General features: G+C 39.4%; 1 protein-coding gene across 12 annotated transcripts in view; it reads left to right on the plus strand.

The window, feature by feature from the left end:
- Positions 1–23,694, plus strand: part of DERA (deoxyribose-phosphate aldolase) — a 361,861-nt gene that overhangs the window by 66,582 nt on the left and 271,585 nt on the right. For all 12 annotated transcript variants that reach the window (XR_003791050.1, XR_003791049.1, XR_003791053.1 and 9 more), the window contains exon 6: positions 1,084–1,212. Coding sequence is in view for 1 of the 12 variants with exons in the window: in XM_029204890.1 (XP_029060723.1) it covers positions 1,084–1,212 (129 nt within the window). In the remaining 11 variants the exon portion in view is untranslated. The remainder of the gene's footprint in view (positions 1–1,083; positions 1,213–23,694) is intronic.

Below are 23,694 nucleotides of genomic sequence, written 5' to 3' on the forward strand. Positions count from 1 at the left end.
TCTTTGGCTGTTTATACCATTCTCACATGTTGTCATATTGGATGTGTGGGTAAGATGATTTTCTCATAGTTTACGTGGGATGCACAGGGTAAGGTGGGAGGTGTGGCATCTCAGATGGTCTCTAATACTCAAAACCATTGATTATTAGGGATTTGTGAAACTATTCAATTCTTTCTTAAAAAGCCTGTGGGTACCTCTTGGAGGCAACGAACACTGGACTTTACTGTGCATCTTGTAATAGAATCCTTGCCTTTATTTGTGTACAGTTTTCACTGTTGAGGTTCAGGTTAAGTTCAAGTTTTCTAGGATTGAGAAGACAAGTTTTGTTTATCTTGTTATAACTTTCATGGTTTGACTGAGTTTGCTGACTTGAGACTAATTTTTTTTTTTTTTAATCCAGCTGTTTTCAGAGTCCTATATGGAGTTCTAGAAAGCCAAATGTGCTATTGGGGTCAGAGGTTAGTAGATTCAAAGCTGCATCTCTGAATTCCCCTACAGCTGGATTTGTGTACATACATCCGTCACTGCCTGGCCAGGTTGAACACTTTTTAGTCCGATATATAGACACATACCCTGGCAGAGAGTGGGGCAAGCTCTTATGTCTTTGTTACCATTAGCAGAGCTCTCAGGAAGGGCCTGCTTTATATTCCAACAAGAGAACTTACTTTGTGTGAATGTGAGAATTAATAAGGACCTGAGGATTTTTTTCTTCAGTTTGCAAAGTAGCATACCCCTGTGTATCTGGTAGATGGATTTCTTTTTTATTGTAAGTAACCATCATATGGAAGCAGTAAAAACTATTTGTAATTTCCATGTCATTAATGATATTTTAAAAGCTCCATGGCTCAGGACCTTGGGCCAGGGCATAGAAAGAGTTTCATGATAGCAAACTAAGCATTCCTTGTAACAGGATGTGAACTGCAACAGAATGCTTGAGGTGATATTAAATTGGGGTGATTTTTAGAAAGTGACAAATGGTTTATGTTTCCTAAATCTGAGATGGGTTCTACCAGCTCTGAACGGCTGCCAAGTTACGTTATCACTTGCCTGCTTTGTAACTGCCTCAATTATTTCCTTCCCCAGCCCTGTATGATGAGATTCGTCAGTTTCGCAAGGCCTGTGGGGAGGCTCATCTGAAAACCATCTTAGCAACAGGAGAACTTGGATCTCTTACGAATGTCTATAAAGCCAGTATGATAGCCATGATGGCAGGTAAGCCAGGTTTTATATTGAAATGATGATATATACTGAATTGATGTTTTTAGAAGAAATAAGTGAGTCAGAGCATTTGGCTATTAGCTGCAAGTGCTGACCACTTGGAGTTTGTTTTGGTGAGGTGTCAGATACTTTATGAATACGTGTGCAGTGGGAAATGTTCGCAAACTTGGCTTTCTTCCATGTCTTTTGGTGGCATTTTATCATTGCACTATCCTTGTAAGGCAGTAGATGGCTCTCTTGTTAGTGAATTGCTTTCTGTGTTATTCTTTGATTATTCATTCATCAACATATGTTAGACAGAAATTTCCTTAACTGACTTCTTCCCCTCTGTGAATTTAGGGTTTGATTTTTCTCAGAGATCCATCTCCATACTGTCTAAGGCAGCCTGTACTTTGTTTGTGTTAATTTTTTCTTCTTAAATTTAGGGCAGTGTCCTTGTTTTTTATATTTTGAAATGTAGCTTGACTTATTCTTTATCTTTACAAACAGCATGTCTAGCCAGTCATACGCCCTAGCCTGAAACTTGGGAGTCCTGCTGGATTGCCTTTTCTCACCTTCATATGAATCAGTGAACGAGTCTCGAGAGTTCTACTTTTTTACCGTATCTAATACGTCCTCGCTCCATTCTGTGTGCTGCTCTCTTAGACCACTGTCACTCCCCACATGGATCACTTCACCGGTCTCCTAACTAGTTTTCCCTGTCTCTACTTCTGTCCCCTTTCAATCTGTTCTCCACACTGTTGCCAGAATGATCTCTTTAAAATGCCAATTTGGTTATGGTACTGCTTGCTGAAAATCCTTCAGTGGCTCCCCTTCATTTTCAAGATACAATATAAGTTCCTTCAGCCCGACTTTAAAAAAGGACTTTCCCAGGGAATTCCCTGGTGGTCCAGTGGTTAGGACTCCACACTTCCACTTCAAGGGGCCCAGGTTCGATCCCTGATCGGGGAACTAAGATCCTGCAAGCCGTGTGGCACGACCAAAAAAATAAAAATAAAAAGGGTCTTTCTCAAGACCCTGCCTGTGCCTCTGCCATCGCCTCATTTTCCCTGCATACCATGTGCTCCAGCTCTATGGAATTACCCGCTGTGCTCTGCACAAGGCACCGTCCAATCCTTTGGAGTCTTTGTACCTGCTGTGTCCCTGCCTGGAATGCCTTTTGCCCAAATAACTCTTGAACATCTTTAGATTCAGCATAGTTGTCACTCTTCTCGAGAATATTTCCCAATACTGCTTCCTCCCCCACTACTTGGTTTATTATCCCCTCTGCATGCCCTCATAGTGATCTGTTAAAACCTCCATCAGATACTATACTGTAACTCAGTATTGGATTTTTAGGTGCCCTGCTAGTGGCTCCATGTTTGGAAGATACGTGACTTCTCAGGTCTTAAATCTGGGCCTTTGTTGTGGTCACCCTCTAGATTTTTCTACTCGTGCACTTTTTGAAAACTCAGACGAAGCATCGTTCCCTGGAACTCTATCAGCCAACTAGGCGTTAATGAAGCTGTTACTCTGGTCACTGCCGCTGTATCCAAAAGATCTCTGCTCTGCTTGTTTTATTTAGAGCGAAATCTCTGAAAACCCAAGGATAGGGAAGAGTGGATCACTTTAAAGAGTGGGTCATCAGTTATGTTGGCATTTCAGAGGCCCCCAGTAATAGAAGATGCTGCAACTCTCAGGAACCTGGGCAAAGCCCATTGGAGTCTTAGGTAGACAAGTAGCCTCCCTTTTCACGCTCCTCACCAGGACGAGGGAGTTAGCCCAGAATGCCGGGATCCAGGTCACAGTGAAAGTATATTCATTCTGGGCCAGCAGCCAACCCTGTCCTACTCCCTGCACCTACTGCATAGGGTAGGAACATGGTATTAGGTCCTCGTGCTTGGACACTTCTGTTCCATCCTCCATCCCACCCATTGCAGCCACAAACAGAAATGTGACTAGAAACATGCTCTCCCCTGTTCCTGTTGGCTTGTATCCATGTCCATGTCATTGTTTATCTCCTTCATTTCTTCATCTAATCAGTGTCTATTACTGTGAGTAATATAACTTTGTCTGTGAGGTGTTTTACTAGATACGTTACAATAATATTTCTTCACCTTCACACCAGCCCTGTAGTTGATGAAGAAACTTAAGATGGAGAGACTTGCCTAAGGTTCACAGCTAACTCATCACATAAGTCATTATTTGAACCCAGGTCTTCTGGCTTCAGGTGTATTGCTTTTTCAGTTATAACCCAGCTGTCTCCCAAGGCACTGTGCTAGATCTTATCATGAATTAAAGGCACATCTTTGTGAAGTATCATGCACTTCCTGGCCCACAGTTTATGCTTCCTATTTTGTTAAGAAGGTATATAACATAAACGAAGTATGTTTTGAAAGATTTTTTAAATTAAAAAAATTTATGGTCTAAACTCATGTTTCATCCTATTTCTGTAGTATTTTTTAAAACTGTTTTTGTTTTCTTCAAAATCAACTTCACTGAGGTAAATTTACATTCAATAAAGTTCAAGTGTTAAGTGTACGATATGATTGCAGTCCCACTCTTTTTACCTTCTGCTCCAGGTGCAATAACTGATCTGATTTTATCACTATAGATTAGCTTGCCAGTTTTAGAACATTATACTTATATAGTATGTACTCTTTTGTGCTTGTTCCCCCTCCCCCACCCCCGAGGTAATAGCTGTGATATCTGTCACGTTCTATGTATAAGGAGTTTGCTTAGTGGCTTTTCATTATACGCATATATGAGTTGCTAAATTTATTGGTCTGAAGTGTTTGTAATATTCTCTTATTAGTCTGATGTCTGTAGAGTCTATGGTTATGTCTCCTTTTTTATTCCCGATATTGGTCATTTTTGTTTTCTGTTGTTATTGTTCTTTGTTTCATTTTGGTAGAAAATAGTCTTGCTAGGGGTCTGCCAGTTTTATTAGTCTTTTCAAAGAGTTCAAGTTGGTTGATCACACTTTTTAGATCTGATTTGCTTGGTTTCACTTTGGTGTACTTTTTCTATTAATTGCTGAGAGGGCTGTTAAAATCTCCAGATATGATTGTGGATCTGCATACTTATCCTTTTAGTTTTGTCAGCTTTTTCTAACTTTATTATGGAGCTCTGGAGCTCTGTTGTTAAGTATAGACACTTTTAGGATTGGTATGTTTACCTGTTGAATTAGCATATTCATCATTATGACACGTCCCTTGTTATCTCTGGTACTAGACCTTTGTCTGAATGTTCACTTTGTCTAATATTTTTTTTTTTTTTTTGCGGTACACGGGCCTCTCACTGTTGTGGCCTCTCCCGTTGCGGAGCACAGGCTCCGGACGCGCAGGCTCAGTGGCCATGGCTCACAGGTCTAGCCGCTCCGCGGCATGTGGGATCTTCCTGGACCAGGGCACGAACCCGTGTCCCCTGCATCAGCAGGCGGACTCTCAACCACTGCGCCACCAGGAAAGCCCCCACTTTGTCTAATATTAATCTAGCCACACCGGATTTCTTGTGCTTACCATTTGCATGGTATATCTTTTTCCCATCCTTTTATTTTCAACCCATCTGTGGTTGTATATTTAAGGTTATCCCTTAGAGACAGATTTTTAAAAAATTGATTGTGGTAATCTCTGCTTTTTAACTGAAATGTTTTGTCCATATACATTTCACAGAATTATTGATATGATAGGATTTAACTATCATCTTGCCATTTGCTTCCTCCTTGTTCTGATCTATTTTTGTTCCTCTTTTCCTGCCACCTTTTGGGTTCATCAGATACAGCACTTCATTTTTATTTTTTCTATTGGCTTTTTATCTGCATCCTCTTTGTAGTTTTCTAGTAGTTGCTCTAGCAAATTACAGTATGCATTTTTAACTTATCACAGTCTACTTAGAATTAACATTACAGATGTACCATAGAGATAGTGCAAGTTTGGGTCCAGACCACTGCAATGAAGCGAATATTGCAATAAAGCAAATCACATGAATTTTTTGGTTTCCCAGTTCATATAAAAGTTATGTTTACACTGTACTATAATCTATTAAATGTACTATAGCATTATGTCTAAAAAAACAATACACATACCTTAGTTAAAAAATACTTTATTGCAAAAAATGCTAACCATCATCTGTGCCTTCAAAGAGTTGTAATGCTTTTTTGCAGTAGTAACATCAAAGATTTCTGATCACAGATCACTGTAACAAATATAATAGTAATGAAAATTTTTGAAATATTTCAATAATTACCAAAATGTGACACAGAGACACAGAGTGAGCAACTGCTGTTGGAAAAATGGTGCCAACAGACTTGCTTGTTGCAGGGTTGCCACACACCTTCAGTTTGTAGAAAATGCAATATCTGTAAAGTGTAATAATGCAAAGCGCAATAAAGCAAAGCACAATAAAATAAGGTGTGCCTGTATTCCACTTTACACTTCAAATGGCACAAATGTAAAAACCTTACAGCAGTTCCATTTACACCCTCATTAGTCCTTTGAATTATTTTAATGTACTTCTTCTTCCAACTATTTATAAACTATTCCTCAAAATGATGTGATTTTTGTTTTGGCAGTCATTTGTCTTTTAAGGAAATTAAAAGGAAAAAAACTAAGTAAAACTAGTCTTTTACATGTCATTTCCATCTTTTATCCTTCCTGTAGTCTGCTGGTGATTAATTCTCTCAGATTTTGTTCATTGGAAAATGTCTTTATTTCACTCCCATTTTTCTAGGATGGTTTGCTGAATATAGAGTTTCAGGTTACAGTTTTATTTTTATTTCAGCGCTTAACCATATCATTCCATTTCTTGGAATTCTATTTCTTCTTGTTTTCCTATAAGTAATGTTTTATCAAATACCCAGTCAGTATTTTCTCTTTATCTTTGTTTTTCACTAATTTGACTGTGAGGTGCCTAAGTGTGGGTTTCTTTGTATTCATCCTGCTTGTAGTTTGCCGAGCTTCTTGGATTTGTAGGTTGTTGTTTTAGGACTTCTCTGCCCCACTCTCTTTCCTTCTAGGACCCAAGCACCTGAGTGTTACATATTGTCTCACAGCTTACTGGCGCCTATTCATTTAAATTTTAATCTTTCTCCCCCACCTCTGTTTTACTGCGTGGCTAATATACGTGGATCTTTCTTCAAGTTCATTGACCCTTACTTTCCACCTAAAATTTACTTTTATGCCCATCCATTGAAATTTATGCTCCTGAACATTTTTAGTTTTAGAATCCATTTATTCTTTTTTAGAATTCTAGTTTTTCTGCTATTTCCCATTTTTTCACTCATTGAGATCATTCTTTCTTTAAAATCCTTGAACATATTTGTAACAGCTGATTAAAGTCCTTGTCTGCTTATTTGTATATCTTAATTATCTTAAGGTCTGTATCTTGAGCTGCCAATTTCCCAATGCCTAAAAATAGTTGCCTTATATATTTTGCTCAGTTATATAGTTATTTATAGCAGGAGGGCAAGTCTGGTAACATTTCTTCTCTCATGTCTGGAATTCTTCATGACTTTTGTTTTCCCATTCATTTAGCATCATAAATCTCAAAGGAAAGGGGTTTGTCATTTACGTTCATAATAATTTTTATCTTACAATTTTGATAGCCATTTCGATTATTCTCTCAAACACAGTTCTCTAAAGAGAGAAAGGTGGAAATATATAACTACATTAGTCTAGTATCATACATCATTGTAAGTAAAATCTTAGCCAGGGTGTGTTTATATTTTTGCTCAAATAAGTGATTCGTAGCCTACTTTTGGTTTATTCTTGTTTAGGAATCTCTCAAAATGTTTTAGGGGAAGGAGCCATGTTCATAGGAGTTAGAAGACCTGGACTCTTGCTCTATCTAGCAGAATTTGTGACCTTGAACAAATAAATTAATCTGATTATAACTTCAAATGAAGTAATGTATATGACCTCTGGTGTAATTATAGGAGATAAAAGCTACTGAGCTGGATTACATTCTGTACTGATCCCAAAGCTTACTGTATTTGTAGGATTGTTCATTGAATCTTACATATGAACTTGTTTTGCTGGCTTTTGACTCTGTCTTAAAAAAGAAAGGTGCAGGGCTTCCCTGGTGGCGCAGTGGTTGAGAGTCTGCCTGCCGATGCAGGGGACACGGGTTCGTGCCCCGGTCCGGGAATAATCCCACATGCCGCGGAGCGGCTGGGCCCGTGAGCCATGGCCGCTGAGTCTGCGCGTCCGGAGCCCGTGCTCCGCCGCCGCAATGGGAGAGGCCACAACGGTGGGAGGCCCGCGTACCACAAAAAAAAAAAAAAAAAGAAAGGTGCAAAAAATATCTGATTCGTTGAGAATCGCAATTAGATGTGGCCCAGTTTATTTTTCTCATGGCACAGTTCTTAGCTATGGTTGTCATTGCTCCTGATTCTTTTACAATGGAAGCTGTAGCAGCCACCTCAGCTCTTCAGACATGTATAAGATCACTTATTCAGCAGCCACAATGATCCAGAACCAAGCCAGGAACCAGAAAAAAATAAGTAAATAAAATATTTTGAATAGATGAAATATATGTGATATAATGTATAATACAACAGTAATAATAGGTAACATTTCTTGGGCATTTACCGTGTGACAGGTGCTATTTTAAGGGCTTCATATATATTTACATTTAACCTTCACAACAACTTTACGAGGTAGGTACTCTTCTTTGGTAAAATAAGAACATCAGTTAAAAGGATATCTTTGCTGCTATTCTGTACGGTCATTTTTGCTATTTGTAAACATCCCAGGTATTTCTGTCTTTGTTATATCATTTTCTGTATCTGTTACAGCCTTCTCCCCTCCTGTTAGCTGTTTTTAAAGATTTAAGTGAAATTTTCCTACTCTGTCAAATCTCTCTATTATCCTTTAAAGGCAGAATTAATTGTTCATACTGTCCTTCTCTTAGGTATATAACACCAGGAGAATTAATACTGGTATATAAATACCAGTAGCATTTGTCATCTAGTATCACCATCAGTTGTTTTACCTCTTAGTTTTTTTTATAAAACTATGAACCTCGAGGCCAAGAATTATCTTACTTATCTGTATCCCCCTGTGATTGCTACCCTGCCTGACATCTAGGAGAGCCTAAGGAAATATTTTGGAATACACCAATGAGTCAGTGAGAAAGACAGACAGAGGTAAGGAGGAGTGAAAATAGGCAAAGTGAAATTAGATTAGATTAGGTCTAGATTCATCTTCCCAGATGTGCCACCACCTTGTAGAGTTTGGACATGTTATTTTGAGAGTTTTAATTTTAATTGAAAAAAAGATAGAAAATGTATACCTTTGACAAGGAGATTATATATACAAAGTATGGCTTAGGCAATCCAAGCAGTGCTATGATGTATAAAAGTTTTGTAGGATTCTCAGAAAGTTCTAGAAGCAAGGAAAAGACCAAGGAGAACTTTTTGTCTTGGCTTTTTGGTCATTGAAAATGGATCTTACTTTTACATTAGTGGAAATGTGGTGAGAGAAATATAAATAAAGGAGAAGGTGAGGTGGGAATAAACAGTTTGAAGGGAAAATAATCAGGGAAGAGAAACGAGAGCCATATTTTTTTCATCAAATAAGCCAAGAACAAGGTGATAGGAAGTAAGATAGAAAGGGAAACATGCTTATAGAAAAGAGAAGTCAAAAGCTGACCTGCTAAGGGATTTCAGCCCAGCAAATGCACACATTAAGAATAATGCCGGAATGTAGAAAAGTGGCTTTATCTTTCAGTAGCCTGGACTGTTTGCACACATGCAACAGCTAACAAGCTCTGCTCTGAAGTTATGCTAGACCTTATCTTTGGAAATAATGCAGGCATGATAAATAAGGTTGGAGTAGAAAAGCACTAAAGATGCAATCATAATGTCATCAGGTTTGAATTGCTGATGAAGATCTGTGGGAAGAGTACTAACATAAAAATATGGGGCTTGAGAAAAGCAGACCTTGAAGGGAATGCAAAATGAGTTTTGAACTTGGCTGGAATTTTGTAACATATAGGAAATGAAAAATGAAAAAAGTAGGAACCAGGGGAGGGAATACTCGAAATTCAACCCAATAAGATCAAAGTAATACAGAAACAATGAGATGAAGCAAAGAAATAGACAAAAATAGGAGGGAAGCCATTAAGTAAATAAAGTAAAGGGGAAAAATAGTGGGAGACTTGCTATGACTAAATGAAACCAAAATCCTAAAAAAATGCTGTGATTAATAGCAAATTAACATCTAAGATTTTTTAAAAAACATTTAAAAAATTTAAAAATATGAACCAAATAGTAGAATAAAAGACCGTGTAGATTTATTTTTCTAAAGATTGTCAGAAGTCACACTGAGTCCTTCATCTTAGGCTGCAAATCTTTGTATTCTCAAGGAGTATTGATCCAGATGGCACATACAGACCCCTGGGGTGTTCCAGCCTGTTTTTTTTTGTTTGTTTGTTTTTGTTTTTTAAGTAAGATCTTGCCTTTCATAGGAAAGCATTTAATTTATGAAAAATTATCCTTCAGTTGAAAGTTTATCACTGGGGAAAGCATAAGAATATAGATGTGCATTAGGTTAAGAGGTAAAGAATTTAAGGAGTAAATTTATTTACAGTTCCTTAAACTAGCCCTGAAAATTAAACCACTCACAGGGTAAAAACTAATTAACTTGCCATCTCATTCAAGGAGTCAATTTGAATTCAAGGCCCCAAGCAAAAATATCAGAAAATTTACCTTCACTCACCCACGCCCTCCCCATCCTTTCTTGAGTGCAAAGTAAAAAACTGCAGAAGAGAGGAGTTATCATGTTTTCTGGCCTCCCAGCAGTACAGGAACTACTGATGGTGCATTTTGGTCTATGAATGTCATTTTTATAAAAGGTTAAGTCTATACATTTAAGCATAAAGCATTTTCTGTGGCTCTTCATGGCTGGGCTTCTGGAGGGAAAAAAAAAAGGGAAAGCTTGAAAGCTTAGTTTTTTGTGTGTTGTATACTAGCCTGTGTAAAATTTTACTGTGTGAAATTTTTTTTAAATGTAACCCACCTTATTCCAAAAGCACATGACTGCCTTCTACAGACCTCGCTTTGCCTAGAGAAGTTTCCGGCACAAAGGCTTGCACGTAACAAGTGCCTAGAAAACGCTTATTGATGGGTTAGGTTATCAGGTACAAGGACATCAATAGATACCTTTGTAAACAACATGCATAAAATTCATTTTTTTAAAGAAATTTGTATTTTCTCACCAAAAGAATAAGGGATTTTTCTTAATGAAATTCTGGTATACGACATAGAGGTGAGACCTATAGGTAGTTGCTCATGTCTCTGAGATTCTGTTATTCATTTGTCTAATTCCTAACACGTTAACTTTTGTTACTTACTCTTTAATGTCTGTGCCAGGTAGTTAACTGATCTTTTAGCAAACTCTTAAATGCTGGGAAATTGGAATCCTCGAATGGGTCCCTCAGTACTTTGTACCAGGTAGATACTTGATAAACATATTTGTTGAATGATTTCGTGAATAAAGGTTAGTAAATCATGTGAAGTTAGTAGTTTACTGAATTCTTTTTGCGGTTGTTTTAAGAGGGAAGTAGGGGAGGTACCTTATCAGCGTTGAGTGGCTGGAGACCTGAAGCTCGGAAGGTAAGTGACTACACCAAGGCCACGCATTTAGGACGTGGCAGAATTCTGGAGGACTCTGGACTCCAAATTCCATGCTTTAGTTATCGTGCAGTTCTGCTCTCCACCCTGCAATTGATCTGAATCATGTAAGATATGTTTAAGCTGTGTTTAACCTTTGGAGGCACAGATGTCTTTCTGGAGTCACTGAATGAGATTTATATATTGAGCTGTACTTTTCTATTGAGGACAAGAAAAATAAGACAATAGACCGTTTGGAGAAAAACTCTAGGGGGTGGTGGACATGAAGTACACATGAAAGAGCAAGTTGAAAGCAAGCCTAGAGCCCCGCCTGTGATGGGCCCACAGCAAATCCTCGTTGAAATGAAAAGGAAAGTTGCAAGAGGACCCTGACCTCAGGCAGCTTCCACTGTAATTTTGTGTCCACCTGCGCTGCTGATGGTTCCATGATGATACACTTGGCACGTGAGCAGGGTCGTGCTTATCAACTGCTACTTGAGTTCTGTACTAAGGTTTTTGTTTGTTTTCAGATTCCCCTCCCTGGGGTGCCCAGGGAACAGCTAGGGAGTGACAGTGGAAGTGGACCTTTTTCTTGTCCACCTGAGGAAGGAGAAGGAGAGAGGACAAGGCTGAGGACAGTGTAAGAATGAAGGAGCAGAGGGGTGAGGTGAAAGGGTGCAGAGGACGGGAACGGTATTGGAGCGTGTGTAGAGGGATGTCCCAGCGTGGGATGAGGGAAGTTGAAACCTTCCCATGAAGAGTGATGCAAAAGATAGGGGCGCCTTCTTTAGGAAAAGCACCATCATTGGGGCTGTGGTATTGTGTTCAAATACTTGTACACACATATATACACAAAAAATGATGAAAAAGCATGATTGTTATCTATTACTCCAAGGTAGGAGGGCTGGGACCATCTTTTAGAAGTTATAGGAAGATGGATTTTGGCCTGGTATAAAGCAGAGTTTTGTTAAAGTTCAAGTATTCTGGAACTTGGATGGGCCACGTCAGGAGGTAGGAGGTGTTCAAAGCACAGGGTGGGCGACAGCCTGATGGAGCCAGTGTTAGATACATGATACTCAGCAACCATTGGGGTGCTTTCTGTTTTGGAGTCAAGTGTGATCCTAGAAGAAGAAACGTTTTATGTGAATCTTTGGACCTAAACATTAAATGTGATCCTTTGGAGTCGAGTCTGATCCTAGAGGAGAAAAATATTTTACACGCACGCACACACACAGGTTGTGTGTGTGTGTGAAATTTCTGGGTAGATTTCAAGCCAGGATAGACAGGGACCCCAAATATGGAGTTAATGGGAAAAGAGGGAGGGTGTTGGTTTTCTAGGATTGCCGTAACAAAGTACCTCAAACTCGGTGGCTTAAAACAACAGACATTTATCCTCATGGTTCTGGAGGGTAGACGTCCAAAATCAAGGTGTCCACAGGGCCGTGCTGCCTCTGAAATCTGTAGCGGAGAATCCTTTCTTGCTAGAAAGCTTCTGGTGTTGGCTGGCAATACTTGGCATTCCTTGGCTTATAGATGCATCACTCCAATCCCTGCTTCCATCATCACATGGTCATCTTCTCCCTGTGTATTTCTGCATCTCTTCTCTTCTTATAAAGACATCCACCATGTAATGGCCCACCTTACTTAGTAAGACCTTACCTTTACTTAAGTAATTGTGTTTGCAATGATGCTATTTTCAAATAGGTCACTTTCTGAGGTACTGGGGTTTGGAACTTCAGCATATATTTTTAGGGGGCACAGTTCAACCCATAACAAGAGAAGTGGGGTTCTTGCACTGTGGTTCTATTATTTCCTGTAAAGACCTGAAGAAGTTCGAGAAAAATACTTTGAGTCAAACCAGCAAACTTAAATTCAGGTACAAAAGATTGATTTTTCCCTCTAAGCAATGTTGGATGGCTTTGTGGATAGGGGAAATCTAGTAGATATTAAATATTTTTATCTGCAAAAAGCATTTGGTAAGGTTCTCAATGGGAGATTAATGGCTAAAATAAAGAATGAGGCATTAGGAGATAAATTTGCTTATGAGCAAGAGACAGAGACTAACAGGAGAAGGAAACACTTTTTAGATTGGAAAGGAGTGACATACAGCACAAGCCAGGAATCAGTTTTGGGACCTATGGGTTTTTCGCTTTATTTTTATTGGACTTTGTAATAAAAATACAGATCTTCAAACAGTCCAAGACACAGAGTGAGTAATACTACAAGCATCAGTAATCCAAAGTTATTCTGTATCATAAACTAAATGACTGATAATAAATACTGACACAAGACTACACAATGTGCTGTAATATTGTAAAATGGAGCAGGCAATTCTCCTGTGTTCTCTTTTCTTCTGCATTTCTTTGTTTTTCAAAAAATATTTGCAAGTTTCTAGGTTTACTTTATAAGCCAAATCAATGAAAAAAAATATTTTAAACTTGGAAAGATGTATTAACTAAGAGAAAAATTGGTTGAAGCAAGACAAAGGTTATAATGCCATCCCTAGAATAAAGAAATTAGGGACCCTGTATGTTAAATTGCTCAGTGAGCTATTGAACAAAAAGATTTCAGGAGCGAGGGGGCGTTATTGAAATCCTCAGCTTATTCTGCAGTCATGGCTTTAATGGAAGCATGTGCAAAAAAGTCATTGTTAGCATGATAAAACTACATATCTGAGGGAGTGAAATATTATAGTATGGAGACTTTTTTCTTTTCTTTTCCTTTTTAAAAATTTGAACATAATGGCTCTAAAAAAAAATCTATAAAATTGAGTGATTGTATATGTAACTTTTGTCCTCCCAGGAACTAGTTGAGTATGTGGGAAACATACTTTTCAAATTGGAATTTTGCCTGCAACTCCTTCTGTCTCAGTCACTAAAAGGTCTTTGCAGATTCCTGTCTGTTTTTTCTTGACTTGTACATTGTCAGATAAGCCAAGAGAAATAGAGCAACTAAACATTAAAAAATTAATTCATAAAAGTTCTAAATGCTTTGAAAACTGGGAAGGCTTATAAAGAATCTTGTTCATCTCAAAGCTTTCATTTTATAGGTGAGAAAACCGAGATCCAGGAAAGTCAGATTCGGAAGGAATTTACCCCAGAACAGATAAGTCAAAACACGGTCTAGAACGAGGTTCTCAACCCGGACTGCAAATCAGAATATCCTGAAGCGCTTCTTCCATAAACTGGTGAAAAGATCCTACCACCCAGAGGTTCTGATTTTAATGGTCTTGAATGGAACTAAGAGAATCGGTACTTTTTAAAATCTTCTCCTGGTGTGTCTACTGTGTAGGCAGGAATGAGAGCCTCTGATCTGGAATCTAGGTTTCCTGGTGTTAAGACAAGAAGAAGTTTTTCCACTCACCCTGATAGTTTAGAAATTATTCAGAGAGAGAATTTCAAATTCAGGGGGAAAAACCTTTAACAGAGATACTCCACAATGAACATGCTGATTGTCCCTGTAGTTACAGATGGCTTGTTGGGAACTCTGAACCTATATTCCCACAGAAACAAGATCATAAGTGGTTATTTGGTCTCTCTGCCAGGCCTGAGTTTAGCAGACAGAATAACTGAAGTTTAGCTCTGCAGCAGTAGTTCTGTACGTCCTGACACGTGGCAATGTTTTTTTTTTTTTTGGAAGGACGTGAATTTGTATTTCTAATTAGGTCTCTAGGAATATTTTTCATCCTTCTGCTGCCTTGATAGTATTGAGGTCTCTCCTCCTTCCACCTGCAAGTTATTAGGCTTAGGGTTTGAATGGGGACTCCCCACAGTTCCAAGCTGTGCTGGGGGGATGGGAGGAAATGAGGGGGTGAGGGGTGGTAACAGCTGTGGTGAAGACGGAGGGGCTGGGGGAAAGGCTAGTTGGGAAGAGAAGGGCTAGGTTTTCTGTCATCCTAATACCTAGGGTGTTTGTTTCCCTCGAATGGGCTCATCCAGCAAGTATTTCATGAACATCTAATGTTTATCAGTGCTATTCTGCGCATTGGAGAAGGATGAGACGAGAGAGAGGGGAGAGAAAAATAAGTAAGATGTAGCTCCTTCCCTTTAAACACTAACAATCTTTTAGTCTGGTGAGGAGGTGAAAATGGGGTTTATGGTTTGCCCTGTCGGGAACCCAGAGGCCAAAGGGACACTTGCGCTGGGGCTGCAGGAACCTGGCGAACCCTCTGGAGGACTCATGGATGGGTTTGCAAAGCAAGTGGCCTTTGTGGAGGAGTCATTAGGTGCAGAGGTAGAGGAAGGGCGTTTCAGGCAGAGAAGCACGTGCCCTTTTATACCCGTGAAGAGCATGTCATGGTGAGAACGCTGGTATGATTGGGGTGGAGAAGTGGTGGGAGAAGTGGAGGAGGAAGCAGGTAAGCTGTCTGGGGCTCATGGCCATGCTTTGGAGTTTGTGTTCCCATCTGTGGGTGTGGAGAGTTTTTAGCCTTTGAAAGTTTATAGCCGGGAAATGAGCAATCGCTTAATTCCTTCATCCATTTATTCCTCCACCATGTGCCAGGCACGAGGGATAGAGATCAATAAGACATCCTTACTCCAGACTCCTCGTCCTCCCTTACTGCTCTCTGCGGTACTGGAGCAGTGATCAGATTTCCACTTTAGGGGCAGTGGATTTGGGCTGGAGACGGGGAAGCTGTTAGGAAGCTGTTGTAGCGGTCTGGCCGACCAGGACGAGGAGCTGAACCGGGGCAGTACGGTGGGGATGGAGAGGAGTGGACGGCCGTGGTGGGTATTAAGGGGGTAGAATGAATAGTACTTGGTGAATGGTTGTCTGCTGAGCAGGGAAGGGAGAGGACAAAACAACTCATCATGGTGCAGTTTATCAGGTTAGGGAATTCAAGAGAAACAAGGCTTTTTCCAGCCCAGGAAGCTGAGCCTCTGCTTCCCATTACAAGACCTCCACCTGTTCATTCTGTTGTCGGCTTGTTGCAGAACCCACCGTAGTCTCACCACTTTTTCCCTACCCTTTCTGTTCTTGTAACAAGGAAAGGAATTTTTAAGGAAATCTGAGCAAGACTATGAAGATAAAAGAGAGGCTATTTCTCGGTTTAAAAACATTAGCAAGACAAAGCACATAAAGCAAAATGGAGAATGAATACAGTTATTTTGGTGATTCGGGAGGAAAAGGAAATTCATGTTTTTACTTCAGTTATCAGGATGATGCTTTGCTTTCCTAGTGACCCAAGATTGAGTGTTATAATATGCTTTTTGTACAAAATTTATCATTAACTAGGGCATCGAAAGTTAAGTTTCCTATGTTACAAAGCTGCTAAATTCGGCAGGGACAATGGGGGAGGCACTGAACAGTCAATGAAATGGGAAAGAATTTAGATCATCCATGTCACATGAAGCCAGCAAAAGGCTGTTTGTAGAATGTTAGCTGCTATCACACTGGTTTTATGTTAACATTCTAGTGAATAATTAAAATTTTCCTGTTTATTTTTTAATAAAAAGGAAAAGCACATAACTTACCTCAGAGTTTATAATATTATGTGTAGTCACATTCACAGATGTAGAGGTTTCTGAGTAGGATTGCAGATTAGATAACTTAGACAGCTAAAAAGCAGATTTTCTTCTGCCATTCCAGGTGTTCTCATCTCACCGTGTTCATTATTATAATGCCTTTCAAAAATATGAAATGAAAATCCTTAAAACTACTACTTTGAGACATTTTCATTAGAGGTGGTATTTTCTAAATTGAGTGGTTATTAAATATATTTTTTCTGCTGAAATTATTTTTGAAGTACATTTCTCATTTTCATCTCCTGTCCATAAGCACACACCCAGGCATGGCGGGTTCTCTCTTCCCGCTTTGCTTTTTAACATCCGGACTCCCATGAGGTGATCAGGGACTCCCTTATAATTCACTATACTTTTCAGTTAAACCCACCCTTCTCCACTACTGTTTTCCTTGGTTGTTCCTTGAGGGCTAGACTGGAAAAGCTTGGGATTTTTATTCAAGCAATTGACTCAGAGAAAAAGCAGCTCATGCACAGATAGGGAAGAGATTCAGCCTCAGAATCTCAAGGAGAAGGAGACAGATGTTGGGAAGCCACAGTCTTACGGTCTTGGGTGATGCTGTATTTGATGCTTTTACGGATGTATTCATGGTCCCAGCAGACGAAGAGAAAAAGAAAGGGACTGAGAAAATATTTGAAGAAATTATAGTTGAAAACCTCCCTAATATGGGAAAGAAAATAGTCAAGTCCAGGAAGCACACAGAGTCCCATACAGGATAAATCCAAGGAGAAACATGCCAAGACACATATTAATCAAACTATCAAAAATTAAATACAAAGAAGAAATATTAAAAGCAGCAAGGGAAAAGCAACAAATTACATACAAGGTTGACAGCTGATCTTTCAGCAGAAACTCTGCAAGCCAGAAGGGAGTGACAGGACATATTTAAAGTGATGAAAGGGAAAAACCTACAACTAAGATTACTCTACCCAGCAAGGATATCATTCAGATTCGATGGAGAAATTAAAACCTTTATAGACAAGGAAACGCTAGGAGAATTCAGCACCACCAAACCAGCTTTACAGCACATGCTAAAGGGACTTCTCTAGGCAGGAAACACAAGAGAAGGAAAAGACCTACAATAATGAACCCAAAACAATTAAGAAAATGGGAATAGGAACATACATATTGGTAATTAGCTTAAATGTAAATGGTTTAAATGCTCCAACCAAAAGACATAGACTGGCTGAATGGATACAAAAACAAGACCCGTATATATGCTGTCTACAAGAGACCCACTTCAGACCTAGGGACACATACAGACTGAAAGTGAAGGGATGGAAAAAGATATTTCATGCAAATGGAAACCAAAAGAAAGCTGGAGTAGCAATTCTCATATCAGACAAAATAGACTTTAAAATAAAGACTATTACAAGACACAAAGAAGGACACCACATAATGATCAAGGGATCAATCCAAGAAGAAGATATAACAATTATAAATATTTATGCACCCATCATAGGAGCTCCTCAATACATCAGGCAAATGCTAACAGCCATAAAAGGGGAAATCGACAGTAACACAATCACAGTAGGGGACTTTAACACCCCACCTTCACCAATGGACAGATCATCCAAAATGAAAATAAATAACATAGGACATTCCATCCAAAAACAGCAGAATACACTTTCTTCTCAAGTGCTCATGGAACATTCTCCAGGATAGGTCATATCTTGGGTCACAAATCAAGCCTTGGTGAATTTAAGAAAATTGAAATCGTATCAAGTATATTTCCCAACCACAATGCTATGAGACTAGATATCAGTTACAGGAAAAAAGAACTGTAGAAAATACAAACACATGGAGGCTAAACCATACGTTACTAAATAACCAAGAGATCACTGAAGAAATCAAAGAGGAAATCAAAAAATACCTAGAAACAAATAACAATGAAAACACGACGACCCAAAACCCATGGGATGCAGCAAAATCAGTTCTAAGAGAGAAGTTTATAGCTATACAATCCTACCTCAAGAAATAAGAAACATCTCAAATAAACAACCTAACCTTACACCTAAAGCAATTAGAGAAAGAAGAACAAAAGAACCCCCAAAGTTAGCAGAAGGAAAGAAATCATAAAGATCAGATCAGAAATAAATGAAAAAGAAATGAAGAAAATGATAGCAAAGATCAGTAAAGCTAAAAGCTGGTTCTTTGAGAAGATAAACAAATCGATAAACCATTAGCCAGACTCATGAAGAAAAAAAAGGGCGAAGTTTCAAATCAACAGAATTAGAAATGAAAAAGGAGAAGTAACAACTGACACTGCAGAAATACAAAGGATCATGAGAGATTACTACAAGCAACTCTATGCCAATAAAATGGACAACCTGGAAGAAATGGACAAATTCTTAGAAAAGCACAACCTTCCGAGACTGAACCAGGAAAAAATAGAAAATATAAACAGACCAATCACAAGCTGAAATTGAGACCTTGATTAAAAATCTTCCAACAAACCAAAGCCCAGCACCAGATGGTTTCACAGGTGAATTCTATGAAACATTTAGAGAAGAGCTAACACCTATCCTTCTCAAACTCTTCCAAAACATAGCAGAGGGAGGAACACTCCCAAACTCATTCTACGAGGCCACCATCACCCTGATACCAAAACCAGACAAGGATGTCACAAAGAAAGAAAACTACAGGCCAATATCTCTGATGAACATAGATGTAAAAATCCTCAACAAAATACTAGCAAACAGAATCCAACAGCACATTAAAAGGATCATACACCATGATCAAGTGGGGTTTATCCCAGGAATACAAGGATTCTTCAGTGTACACAAATCAATCAATGTGATAAACCATATTAACAAATTGAAGGAGAAAAACCATATGATCATCTCAGTAGATGCAGAAAAAGCTTTCGACAAAATCCAACACCCATTTATGATAAAAACCCTCCAGAAAGTTGGCATAGAGGGAACTTACCTCAACATAATAAAGGCCATATATGCCAAACCCACAGCCAACATCGTTCTCAGTGGTGAAAAACTGAAAGCATTTCCACTAAGATCAGGAACAAGGCAAGGATGTCCACTCTCACCGCTGTTATTCAACATAGTTTTGGAAGTTGTAGCCACAGCAGTCAGAGAAGAAAAAGAAACAAAAGGAATCCAAATTGGAAAAGAAGAAGGAAAACTGTCACTGTTTGCAGATGACATGATATTATACATAGAGAATCCTAAAGATGCCACCAGAAAACTACTAGAGCTAATCTATGAATTTGGTAAAGTAGCAGGATACAAAATTAATGCACAGAAACCTCTTGCATTCCTGTACACTAATGATGAAAAATCTGAAAGAAATTAAGGGAACACTCCCATTTACCATGGCGACAAAAAGAATAAAATACCTAGGAAGAAACCTACCTAAGGAGAAAAAAGACCTGTATGTACAAAACTATAAGACACTGATGAAAGAAATTAAAGATGATACAAACAGATGGAGAGATATACCATGTTCTTGGATTGGAAGAATCCACCTTGTGAAAATGACTGTACTACCCAAAGCAATCTACAGATTCAGTGCAATCCCTATCAAACTACCACTGGCATTTTTCACAGAACTAGAACAAAAAATTTCACAGTCTGCATGGAAACACAAAAGACCCCGAATAGCCAAAGCAATCTTGAGAAGGAAAAACGGAGCTGGAGGAATCAGGCTCCCTGACTTCAGACTACAAAGCTACAGTAATCAAGACAGTATGGTACTGGCACAAAAGCAGAAATATAGATCAATGGAACAGGATAGAAAGCCCAGAGATAAACCCATGCACATATGGTCACCTTATCTTTGATAAAGGAGGCAAGAATATACAGTGGAGAAAAGACAGCCTCTTCAATAAGTGGTGCTGGGAAAACTGGACAGCTACATGGAAAAGAATGAAACTAGAACACTCTCTAACACCATACACAAAAATAAACTCAAAATGGATTAAAGACCTAAATGTAAGGCCAGACACTATAAAACACTTAGAGAAAAGCATAGGCAGAACACTCTATGACATAAATCACAGCAAGATCCTTTTGACCCACCTCGTAGAGAAATGGAAATAAAAACAAAAATAAACAAATGGGACCTAATGAAACATAAAAGCTTTTGTACAGCAAAGGAAACCATAAACAAGACGAAAAGACAGCCCTCAGAATGGGAGAAAATATTTGCAAATGAAGTAACGGACAAAGGATTAATCTCCGAAATTTACAAGCAGCTCGTGCAGCTCAATATCAAAAAAACAAACAACCCAATCCAAAAACGGGCAGAAGAGCTAAAGAGACATTTCTCCAAAGAAGGTATACAGATTGCCAACAAACACATGAAAGAATGCTCAACATCATTAATCATTAGAGAAATGCAAATCAAAACTACCATGAGGTATCACCTCACACTGGTCAGAATGGCCATCATCAAAATATCTACAATCAATAAATGGTGGAGAGGGTGTGGAGAAATCGGAACCCTCTTGCACTGTTGGTGGGAATGTAGATTGATACAGCCACTGTGGAGAACAGTATGGAGGTTCCTTTAGAAACTAAAAATAGAACTGCCATATGACCCTGCAATCCCACTACTGGGCATATACCCTGAGAAAACCATAATTCAGAAAGAGTCATGTACCACAGCGTTCATTGCAGCTCTGTTTACAATAGTGAGGCCATGGAAGCAACCTAAGTGTCCATCGACAGATGAATGGATAAAGAAGATGTGGCATATATATACAAGGGAATATTACTCAGCCATAAAAGGAAATGAAATTGAGTTATTTGTAGTGAGGTGGATGGACCTAGAGTCTGTCATACAGAGTGAAGTAAGTCAGAAAGAGAAAAACAAATACCGTATGCTGGCACATATATATGGAATCTAAAAATGGTCATGAAGAACCTAGGGGCAGGACAGGAATAAAATCACAGATGTAGAAAATAGACTTGAGGACACGGGGAGGGGGAAGGGTAAGCTGGGACAAAGTGAAAGAGTGGCACGGACATATATACACTACCAAATGTGAAATAGATAGCTAGTGGGAAGCAGCCGCATAGCACAGGGAGATCAGCTCGGTGCTCTGTGACCACCTAGAGGGGTGGGATAGGGAGGGTGGGAGGGAGATGCAAGAGGGAGGAGATATGAGGATATATGTATATGTATAGCTGATTCACTTTGTTATACAGCGGAAACTGACACAGCAATGTAAAGCAATTATACTCCAATAAAGTTGTTTAAGTAAAGAAAAAAAAGATGTATTCAATCATTGTTCGGGTAATTGTACACCCATATGGGATTACTGGACCCCACCAATTTCCAGAGGATTTGCCTGAATTTAGGTCTGTTTGAACGGTGTTAGTAGGTAGGAAGAGGGAAAATGCAGCTGAGGAAGGAGAAGAAGAGAGTAAATGGTATTAGAGGAAGAGTCTTCTGAAGAGGACGAGATAATGAGTATGAAAATACTAACACTGAATGCTGTGTCTCGTGCACCCCAGGGTCAGAAATGGGGGGAGGAGGCATTTGGCTGGAGACTTGTGAAGAGTTCAGGTGCTTTGGGAGCTTAGAAAGGAAGTCCCAGTGTGGACTTTTCAGACGAAGCATTCCTTTCCTTAGTGCCCCAAATAGGTCCAATCAAATAAAAGTAGGATAATTGTTACTGGGCACTTTATAACAGCAAGGTTATCAACTCTGAATTATTTGCTAGAGAGATTCCAGTTGGAGGAAGAAATACCAGGTAGGACCCAGTGTATATAACCTTGACTTCATTGTGGCTTTTATGCACAACCAGGAACTAGCAAGAACAATGGCAGAGGACATGGGGACACCCTGGCTCTTCAGAGCCCACTGCCCTCTGGGAGTGGCCTTTTTCTCCCCTTCTCCTACCTCCTTAGCTACTCCCTGCCTGTGACTCTTTCCTTGTCGTCTCCTGAAATTCCACCTTGTCTTGGGCAGGGCAGCCCATCCTCGTCTTCTCTTCCTCTGCATCTGATGCTCTGCACAGCCCAGTGCTGCTTTGTTGGCTGTGTCGTCCTTTCTCTTCTCTTTATTTGTCTCCTACCTGGTGAAACACCCTGGAGAGTTGTTTGGATTTGTTCTGAAACATAAGTGACCTAAGTTTAGTCTTTGAACTGTTCAAGACCCACTTCTTATCACCTGTGCACGTGATATCTTTTTTTTTTTTTTAATGGATTCTTATATCAGTTTCCTAGGGTTGCTGTAATAGTACCACACACTGAGTGGTTTAAATAATAGAAATCTATTGTCTCACAGTTCTGGAGGCCAGAAGCCTGAGGTCAGGGTCTCAGCAGAGTTGGTTCCTCCTGAGGGTGAAGAGGGAGAATCAGTTCCATGCCTCCCCCTAGCTTCTGGTGGTCTGATGGAGTTCCTTGGCTTGTAGAAACATCCCCCCAGTCACTGCCTTCATGTTCACATGGCATTTTCCCAGTGTATCTTCACATGGCATTCTTTTTACAAGGTCTCTAGTCTTATTGGATTAGGGGTCCACCCTACTCCAGTTACTAATTATTGATACATCTGCAGTGATTCTGTTTCCAAATTAAGTCACATTCCAGTATGCTGGGCTAGGTTCGGACTTTGACATATGAATTTGGGGGAAGACACAATAAATCCCTAACAAATGAGTTCTAAATAAGGAAAGTAAAGCTAGAATTTAGGGAGGTACACTATTTCATTGAAAACTACTCTGCTGAAGGGGTCTCATGGTCAGACAGCTTTGGGGACATTGCATTATATGTACCCTGTAAGCCATTCACAGTGCACACGTGCTTAGCAAAGACCTCGAAAGTTCACAAAAAGGACAGTTTTGCGTTTTTGTTTAGACCCATCATACAAAACTTAAGTGTGGCAAAGTTTTTCTTGTGTATCATTATTAATATTGAACCAAAGAATAGAGTCAGTGAATGCTTACTAGGTTCTGTGAGGTCCTGTAGACACAGAAGATTATACTCTGTGGCACTGAGAGAAGATTTCAGTGCACATGTAACTGCGGGAGCATAAGCGTTCCAGTGTAAGTGGTCCAGTTTTAGAAAACCTCCCTTGCAGTCTCTTTAAACATCACCCCCCTCCCTGCTCATGTGGCTAATGTCTGAAATCCCCCTGTTGGAGCCTCATTTTTTAGTTTAAGCCTATGAAAATTTAAATCCATTTGAAGGAGGCCACAGGTTCAGTAACTGTGTACATTACTTGTGCCAAACCAGTCAATAGAAGAGCGCTGGATGCGGACTTTTTGAAAATATTTGACTTAAAAAAAAATCCACTGAGTTGAAACCAGAGGTTACAGTCCCCAATCCCTTCTTCACTGTGCGCGTGCACATGTGTGTGTGTGTGTGTGTGTGTGTGTGTGTGTGTGTGTGTGTGTGT

The sequence above is a fragment of the Monodon monoceros genome, unplaced genomic scaffold, assembly GCF_005190385.1.
Source record: "Monodon monoceros isolate NGI ecotype Baffin Bay Population unplaced genomic scaffold, NGI_Narwhal_1 Super_Scaffold_6, whole genome shotgun sequence".
Classification (NCBI taxonomy): Eukaryota; Metazoa; Chordata; class Mammalia; order Artiodactyla; family Monodontidae; genus Monodon; species Monodon monoceros.